Source organism: Coenobita brevimanus, chromosome 102 (assembly GCF_032717465.1).
Source record: "Coenobita brevimanus isolate Jiangsu-jjx chromosome 102, ASM3271746v2, whole genome shotgun sequence".
In the NCBI taxonomy this organism is placed as follows: Eukaryota; Metazoa; Arthropoda; class Malacostraca; order Decapoda; family Coenobitidae; genus Coenobita; species Coenobita brevimanus.
The window spans coordinates 35,484,303-35,494,286 of record NC_137055.1 but is presented as its reverse complement, the minus strand read 5'-3'; the positions used below and the strand labels follow the sequence as shown (position 1 = coordinate 35,494,286).

At 45.3% G+C, this 9,984-nt stretch overlaps 1 protein-coding gene across 1 annotated transcript; it reads left to right on the top strand.

Moving 5' to 3' along the window:
- The first annotated feature begins 1,661 nt into the window (after positions 1-1,661).
- LOC145415462 (uncharacterized) lies at positions 1,662-9,776 on the top strand. The gene is made up of 6 exons (XM_080284737.1): positions 1,662-2,441; positions 3,470-3,568; positions 4,306-4,450; positions 7,351-7,453; positions 8,553-8,695; positions 9,583-9,776. Exons 1-6 carry the CDS (start codon positions 1,662-1,664, stop codon positions 9,774-9,776), a joined length of 1,464 nt encoding a protein of 487 aa, XP_080140863.1.
- Positions 9,777-9,984: the final 208 nt, after the last annotated feature.

The following is a 9,984-nucleotide window of genomic DNA, read 5'->3' as shown; positions in this document are numbered from 1 at the left end:
GGAAGGGATAGAGAAGGAAGGAAGGAGAGAGGGAGAAAGGAAGTGGAGAGGGAGGAATGGAGGGAGACAGCAGAGTACGAGGGGGAAGGAGGGAGAAAGAGAAGGGAGGGAAAGAGGGAGAGAGGAGGGCGAGGCAGGATGGGAGGTAAGAATGAGATGAGGGAGGGAGGGAATGAAGGAGGGGGGAGGGAGGAAGTGGAGGGTGAACAATGGGAGGTGAGAGGTCAACAGGAACGGAATTAGATGTTTTAAAAGTACAATTCTGCTGTAGAGCTTATTGCCTACTAATTCTCAAACACATTTCCATATCGTAATTATATCCTGTACTGAGGGCGATTATAAAGTCAAATCTTATTATAGTAGGTCATCCATGTGTTTCAGTATTAGATTTAACACACACACACACACACACACACACACACACACACACACACACACACACACACACACACACACACACACACACACACACACACACACACACACACACACACACACACACACACACACACACACACACACACACACACACACACACACACTATCTCCGGCTGACCACATCAGCGAGAAGGTACGGAACATGTATACACTACTTGCAAATATGAGAATAGCATTCACATACATAAATGAAGACATGCTAAGAAGGATAATAACATCATTCATTAGACCAACCCTGGAATATGCATCAGTAATCTGGAGTCCTCATCTCCAAAAGCACATAGACAAGATTGAAAAAGTTCAAAGGGCCGCTACAAGATGGATACCAAGCTTGAGGGACCTAAGCTACGAAGAAAGACTAAATAAACTGAATCTACCAACACTACAGGAACGAAGGAAAAGAGGTGACATGATAATGCTATATAAGTGCATATCAGGGAAGGAGAAAATAGACATAAATGATTACTTAACATATGGAGAAGCATCAGCAAGAGGACACTGCAAAAAACTGCATAAGACGAGAGGTGATAAAGACGTAAGGAAATTCAGTTTCCCAAACAGAGCAATTGACCAATGGAATGCACTACCGAATGAAATAGTGTGTGCCAAAACAATTAACAAATTTAAGGATATGTACGATAAATATGGTTTAAGACACGGGAGAGTACGAGCTTGACTCATTCCAGTAAAGATACAATTAGGTAAGAACAATTAGGTAAGAACACACACTCAGGGTGGTCACGTAGGCTACTGTGCATGCATTGATTCGTATCCCTGAGAGGCGTCTGGGGGTTTTACGATCATGTTATGTCACTCGAAATTGTTAAAGGGCAATGAATAATTCTGTTACCGTCTGCTTCCTCACACACAGGTTTTTATAAATGAAAGAGGTGGGGGGAAAGGTGGGGTCAAGCTCTATTCTGTGTGTGTGGGTTCTAGTACTGCCCGATGCGCACATATTACGTAACCAGAAATTTCATATGGGAGTGCCAGTGGGGGGACATTGGTCTGATAACACTCCCTCGCATAGCCAAGTCAACGGATCTCATTTTCTAGTTCCAGGTCATGTAGCCGTTGACCCGGTACGACTGTAATGGCTCCGTCGCGTCCTTGAGAAAATAGTTTAATCTGTTAAAATTCCCCAGAAGGGCACCAGCACTAGGGGATAGGGGTGGAGGGGGGGCTGGTTCGCTCAGTTGCCCGTCGAACGTCAAAGGGGAAGGATGTTGCTGGCTGCCCTCCTGTCCTTGGTCACCCTTGCCACGGCCACGGACGAAAACCCCGTGCGGTCTGTGGAATACGCACCCCTCCCCCCCAGTGACCCGGACACCTCTGACCCGTCTTTTGTCATCGGGGAGGTCATCGCTAGTGAGTTTGATCGCCACGTGCCTGCCCTGAGCGACAACCTGCGGGGAGAGTTGAGCCTACTGAGGAACGAAATCACGCGACAATTCGACTCCCTGAAGCACCACATGGACACCAAACTTGACCGGATGCAGCGCGACGCCCCTGAGGACATATACCAAGTGGAGGAGAAGGTGCTGGAAACTCCCAAACCAGCCACCCCCGCTGCCACCATCCGACACAACCTGGCTATGGCGGAGCTGAGACGATTAGGGGCCGAACTGACAACCGCCATGAACGAGGAGGTCAACAAATTACGAGAGGAGTTCCGCACCTCGCTCGACCACCTCAGGGAACAGGTACACAACTCCTCAGAGACTCTGGCCACGCGACTGGAGAACGAATTCGTCACGCAGACCGAGGAGAGCACCACCATGTTGAAAAAAGTGTTCTTCCTCACCCGCAACCAAATGGACCTGATATTAACGCAACTGGGAAACATCACGTCGGCTCTGCAGGGCGAGGAAAAGCAGCACAGACCCTCACAGACGACTGCAGAACTGCCATCACAGCAAGCGTTACACCAGGAGACGACAGAGGCCCCACAGCCCCTCCTGGGTCCTGTCACCACCACTACCCCACCCACCACAACCACGGAGGTAAGCTGGGGCGTTCACCTTAAACTCTTAACTATGTGGGGTTTATGAAATTGTCCTTTGAAAAAAATGACTCCCCTCCACGCACACGTGAACCTTGCAGTCTGTTGCCCCCTCCATTTTCTTGAAACCTTATTTATTCATTTGTTTATTTACTTACCTCACAGCGTAGCCCTTATACACTACCTCCTTCTGAATCTTACACTTTACTACCTTCATTATTCTTTTTTTTTTTTTTTAATTCACCTCTTCCACCAAACTATCCTGTCTTGAAACCCTAAATCTGGTTCTTCTCCAAACACTTAGTCTCCTACCCAACTCTCCTCTTGACTCTTTTATATTTCCACTCATCTCCTAACTCTCCTTTTGATCCTCCAACTGTCGCATAATTCTCTGCCTCCAAACCCTCCTTTCTAACCCTTTTTAATTGGAATTCCCCTCTAAGCTCTTCTGAACCTCTTACATTGTCATCTTCCCCTCCAAACCCTCCCTTTTTAAAATCTTATATTCTGTTCTTCCTTCAAACTCTCCCTTCTTGAGCCACTTACATTACGATATTGCTCTAAAATGTGTGTGTGTGTGTGTGTGTGTGTGTGTGTGTGTGTGTGTGTGTGTGTTCTCAACCTTCCTTTCCCTTGGTCTCCCCAAACCAATTCTGGTCCCCCCCCCCAAACTAATCTATCTGCCTGTCTATCGCCAGACGCCCTAATCTGTCCATCTCCAGACGCCTTAATCTCGGAAAAGGTGTAAGAAAAATCCTCCATGTCGTTCTGTCCTCTGCTATTAGGCTGCCGTCTCTCTAATCACACCCCCTCACTCATACACATCTCCACCCCATCCCTCCATCTCATCCTCGGTCTCCCCCTCTCCCCTTCACCTCACATACACTCTCTTAGTCAATATTTCATTCTCCTTTCTCTCCTTATGGCCGTAAGATCTCAGTGCAAGTACTTCTAACGCCTTCGCTGGGTATCTGTGTATCTGTGTGTGTGTTTAGCTGTGTGTATTTAGCTGTATCTGCGTCTCTTCAGCCCGAGGACCTGCCGCGGGACTGTTATGAGTCGCTTTTGGCGGGAGGAAACCACTCAGGCGTCATCTCCATCAGACCATCGGCAGATATGGAGTCGAAGGTATGCTCATTTTACGCCATTTTTTTCTTTTTTATTTATTTTATTTTTATTATAATGATGATGATAATGATGATGGTGATTCATTCATTCATTCATCATCCAAATCCTACGTTGCCCCATGAGGAGAGTAGGAGCCCGGGGCTAGTCAAGTTGGTCCTGACATTTAAGATGCGTGACCAGCCTCACTCATCTCTGAGTGGCATTACGTGAGCAATAAACCCCAACCACCCCTTGGATATTAATCTTCACCGACTCAATCCGATTGGAGCTCAGTAATTACCCACTAAACCACCAGGCGCCAAAATTTGGTAATATGGTTACCACCCAGGGTAGTAAATGGTTTCCCGGTGTACAGGAAACCATTTGGCTTGTCACTCAGTGTAGTCACCCACAGGCACAAGGAAGAGGAAAGAATGAAGGAAAGAAAGACAGAAGAGGGAGTGTAAAGTCATCTGTAGGCGGAAGGACGAGGAAAGAATGAAGGAAGGAAAGACAGAAGAGGATGGAAGGAAAGAAGGATGGAGGAGAGGAAAGAGCAGACACCCGAGAGCAGCACTACATCGAGAGAGTGGATGGTGAGCGCCCCCACCTATCACAATGATGATAATAATAGTAGTAGTAGTAATAATAGTAGTAAATAGTAGTCCTAGCAGTAGTGGTAGTAGTAGTATTAGTAGTAGTAGCAGTAATAATAAAATAATAATAATAATAATAATAACACTAACACCACCACCCAGCGCGTGTGGTGTGATCAGAGTGTGGATGGCGGGGGCTGGACAGTGATGCTAAGGAGGCAGCCACAGGAAGTTCAGCTGGACTTCAGACAACCCTGGCAGGCATACTCGGAGGGATTTGGACGCCCTGATGGAGAGTACTGGATAGGTAGGCAGCTGGGAGTGTGTTCTTACCTACCTGCCTACCTATCTGCCTGCCTGCTTTCTTACCTACCTATCTACTGTACAGTATATGCCTACCTGCCTACCTATCTGCCTGCCTGCCTGCTTACCTACCTACCTATCTGCCTGTTTGCATGCTTGCCTACCTGTCTATCTGCCTACCTACCTTCGTACCTACCTATCTGCCTGCCTGCCTGCCTGCTTACCTACCTATCTGCCTACCTACCTACCTACCTATCTATTTGCCTACCTACCCTACCTATCTGCCTGCCTACATACCTCCCCCCTACCTATCTATCTGCCTACTTATCTGCCTACCTGCCTGAATGTCTGTCTACCAATCAACCTACGCCCCCTCCGTCTTTACCTACCTAAATTCCTACCCTGCTTTACCTGCCTGCATACCTACCCTCCCTCCCTCCCTCCCTACCACCACTTTTACAGGATTGCGTCAGGTAGGTAAGGGTGCACACTATCCACTCACTCGATGTACTGCTGCCTTCAGATGACTCTACACTGATAAGACAAATTGTTTACTGTAGAGAGGTGGCCTGCAGTCCTACCGGACCGAGGTTCAAATCCCCGCTGGGGCAGGGAACAGTTTAAGGATTTGAATTTCATGTAAAGCAGACTTTACCGATCTACCAGAAGACCCGCCGACATGTAAAAATGCCCCCGCTAATACTAATACACCCGTCCTTTATGAGACAGCTCTAGCATGTATTCAATATGGACGGTGGGTGTTAGCGCCGAAGTGGTGACATGTAGAGGTGTATGATATGTGGGAGGACTACTGGGCCTTGGGAGCAGGCTGTGAAGCCTATGCCCAGAGTCGAGCACAAAAAAAAAAAAAAAAAAAAAAAAAAAAAAAAAAAACGCTGGATGGTAACCATATAATCAGATGAAGCCTGGTGGTGTAGTGGGTTATGGCGCTCCAGCCGGAAGAAACAAGCAAAGATTGACATCCAAGGACTTGTTTGCATATACTGCTCACATAATGCTACTCAGGGACATGTGAGGCCGGTCACCCTCGCCTTAAATGCCGTGACTGAGTAGCCTAACCCCGGACCCCTACGCTCCTGATGGGGTAGAAAACGACTGAATGATGGATGGATGAATGGATGGGTGGATGGGCTCGTAATTTACCGTCGTCTTTAAATGTGTGTGTGTGTGTGTGTGTGTGTGTGTGTGTGTGTGTGTGTGTGTATGTGTGTGTGTGTGTGTGTATTGACTATTGGCTCGACAGAGTATATATTAAAGAAACAAAAAATCCACACCATCCAGCCAAGCTACAAACCACAGTACCACTGAATAGTGTAACAGCCTACTTACATTTCCTGTGTTGGTGGTGGGAAGGCTGTAGAAACGTCAAAAACAAGCTGTCTTCTCTGGCTTAGCACATATTCTCTCACTTCAAGCAGTTTATCATACTTGTAATGCTTCTGTGTTCTTGTACTTATAACAGTAAAGTTGTCTTTCTATTAATTATTCACAGGAACCTCAACGCACTTTAAATCCCACCCAGCACACACCAGGGAACTGAAGGCGGCAAGAAAGAATCGAGAGGGGAAAACGTATGATTAAATTTCATTGGTTAATCTAGGTCACTTGATTGAAATCCTTAAAATAAATAAATAGGGCAGTTTACCCAAGAAAGGTGACAACAGGTGTCGAGATGCGATTATTTTGTGTTCGGATGATGATTCAGGATGCTTGAATAGATGGGTGTTTGGATGCTAGGATAGATGATGTTTGGATGCTTGGATAGGTGGTGCTTGGATGATTGGTGAGGTGGTGTTTGGAATGCTAGGATGGGATGTTAGGATGTTATAATAGGTCGTGATACGATGCTTTGGATAGATGGTGTTTGGATGCTTGGATGGGTGGGTGTTTAGATGCTTGGACAGGTGATATTTGGATGCTTGGATAAGTTGTGATTGGCTACTTGGGTAGGTGGTGTTTGGAAGGTCGGACAGGTGATGTTTGGAAGGTTGGATAGAGGTGTTTAAGCTAAGAGGATAAAGTGTGACAAGACTTGAATGTTTGAGCATATTGGTGTTGAATGTGCTTGCCCAAAATTATACGGCATAAGCATTCATACAAAATCAGATTTAAGATTATATGGCATTAGCATTCATACATATATCAGATTTAAACATCTGTTCACAAGCAGAGTGATGTCCAGAATTAACCCTACCCAATGCTGGCAAAGTACAAATGAGGAATTGGTATTAATTTATTCACAACAACTTTAATCACTTCATGCCACTGATATTTTTAAATTAATCTGCCTGTAGACTATTTTATTAACATAATAGAAGAAATCAGACTAGAGAAAATAGATTATTCATCAGTCCCTTCACAAGAGGATATCTCCCCTAAGCTAAATGAAATTATCTGATGGTGGTCTGATGAAACTGAAAACTATGTTATTGGGTTGGAGAGGTAAAACTAGGGCTAATTGTACTGAATGTGCTTCGTTTTCACTAGTATACAGCATCATTATATGAATGTGTATTAAAGCCAGGAGTGGAGAGTGTTGACACTAGGGAACTGACAGCATACAGAGCTGGTTGGAAGAATCAAGTGTTAATTAGTGTACGACAGGGGTTTGGGACCCCCATTCCTTCCCAGCAAAATGATAGATGTCGGACTGATTCAAGGTGATAGGAAGTGTGAAGCATGCAAGTGTGGAGTTGAATGCCTGTGAAGCGGAGAATGAATTCCAAGGGCTTGAATGGTGAATGAATGAGTGTGACCCACTCAACTGGGCTAGTTTTTTATTCTATCAGATTTTTGTCTTTCTATCTCTCCAGACCCGACCGCATCCCATCCAAAGATGGGGAAAGAAGTATGACTGATAATATTATTGCATGATATTTGCAGGGCTGGAGACACTGTACCGGCTGACAAAGGGCAATCCGTACACCCTGCGTGTGGACATGACCTGGGAGGATGAATCTGCTACTTCCCTGTATGACTACTTCAGGTATGAGCCAGGGAGGTCAAATGTGGGACAGTATTGTTGGTGTGGACCTAGAGTTATCTGGATATGAACCTGGTGAATGGCAGGATGAAGGTGCCCTTTCCCTGCAGTCCACCAGCTTCCTTCTGTGGGACAGGCAGGGAGATAAGGGATGTTGCATAGCCTGGCATTGGAGCCATCTGGTTATACTGGTGCCACAGAATGAAGGCATCTCTCTCTCCAGCACTGAGATATTGTTAGGATACTGGTATTAGCTCTTATGAAAATTACAGTGTTTTCTTTCTCTGGACAGCAAGGAAAGCATCAGCTGAAATGCTGAGAATAAACTCGCTGATTTACTTTAAACTTGATGGAATGGTGGTGTATGCAAGCTTCCACTTCTGATGGTCATTTATGCAACACTTCTGAGCATACCATGTTACTGTGGGCATTCAACAGTATAATAGAGAAAGCTAACATGATCTGTTCTCCTAATAAGCAACTGAAACTACTGTCAGAAGCTGGAAGTTTGCCTGCTTTTGTTTTGTCTATCTGTCTGTAACTAGATACCTTAATTTTGGAAAGGGGTGGCCACAAATTAATCATTCTGGGTCACCCTGTCCTCCATCAAATTGCCCTACCTCCAGCTCACACCACCCTTATTCATATAGCTTTCCATCCCATCTCTCCACCTGTTCCTTGGCCTTCCTCTTGGCACCATCTTCATTCATATACCTCTCCACCCCATCCCTCCATCACTCCTTCAGACTCCCCTTCTTCCCCTCTTTCTCACTGCATCCTCATTCATTTACTTCCACCTCATCCTTGGTCTTCCTTTCCCTTCCTCCAACTCACACCACCCTTAATCATATATCTCTCCACTTCTTCCTTGGTCTCCCTTTCCTCTTCCACCTCACTCATACACACTTAGCACCACCCAGACCACCTTCCTTCAAATACCCGTCCATCCCATCCCTCCTCTTTTTCCTTGGTTTCCTCTTCCTCTTCTCTTTCACTTCCAACTCACACCACCTTCATTTATATACCACTCCATCCCATCCCTCCACCTCTTCCTCAGTCTCCTCCTCCCCTTCTTTCCATCCATCTTAATCATATTACCTAGCGTGGGTCCATCACGATATGGGCGTCGAGGGTATGAGCTCAACGTGGGAGGCTACAACAAGTCCAGCACAGGGGGTGATGCCATGGAATACCACAACGGCATGGACTTCTCTACCTACGATGAGGACAATGATGGGGCATCAGGTATGAAACACAACCCAGGCTTATTAAATACAGTAAGTGGCTTTGGAGATTCTGCAATTCATCTTGCCAAGTTATTTATTCTGCTCGTTAGAACTCAGTATACTCATGTATGGATTTTGTAGCACATCTTTCTTAATCCTTTCTTCTTCCTGTTAGATTTCAGTATCCTCTTGTAAGGGATTCTGTAACATCTACTCGTTAGTTATTCTGCACATTACTTCTCAATATTCTCTCGTATATGATTTCGTAACACTTCTTCCACAGCAATTTGTTCTGCATATTACACTCAGTATCTTCTTGTATGAGGTCTGTAACATCTGTCTTTTTGCTATTTATTCTATGCATTACACCTTGGCATCCTCTTGTATGTCATTGGTGCAGACTATGTTGATATTAAATCAATAGCCTGTATGAGGACATGAATAAAATCAAAACATCATCATACTGATGGAGTTATATGATTTTTCACCTTAACATGGCTCATTTTTTCATCCCTTTGCAACTTATATCACATAGCTCATTGACAGAATAAGTCAGCATTGTGGCCCCATATCCTTTCCACAGCACATCTTCATGACTAACAGCCTGTCCTAGTGTTGATCTGTTGTTACAATTCAGCATTCAAAATGGAGAGATTGCTGTCTTAGGCCAAATTAGTGTCAAAAGAACATAGTAAAGAAAGAGGACTTCTGTATATCTACACTATCTATCTTCAAATGCCTATATCCCATAGAGAGTGGCCACAGACAAATTGCCTTTGTGTAACCCTGTCCTTTGCTGTCAGGCTGCCCTTTCTCCAACTCACACATCATTCTCTGATATGCCTCTCAACTCCATCCCTTCCTTTCATCATCAGTCTTACTGTAACTCATTTCCCATCACTTCAGGAGGCAGTTGCTCCGAGTGGTCAGGAGGTGGCGGATGGTGGTATAACTACTGCTTTTACAGTAACCCCACTGGCATCTACCCTCCCCAAGACCTCCCACCGTCCACCCAGGTCGACCATCTGCTGGAGTGGCGCAAGTGGCAGGGCTACTACACCTACCTCTCATCACTCCACATGATGATTAGGCCAAATTAGGTCACACCACCATGCTAAGGATCCGTAAATAAATACATACACATGACTCTTCATTCTACACGATGATCTGGCCAAATTAACTTCACACAGAACCCATATTACACTCTGTACAGGTATACCCCGGGTGGGGTATCGCATCTTGGGGTAGATTTAGCATGTAAAGTATGGGGATTCATTTTCGAGCCTTGGGTTTCCTCCCCGACCAAGT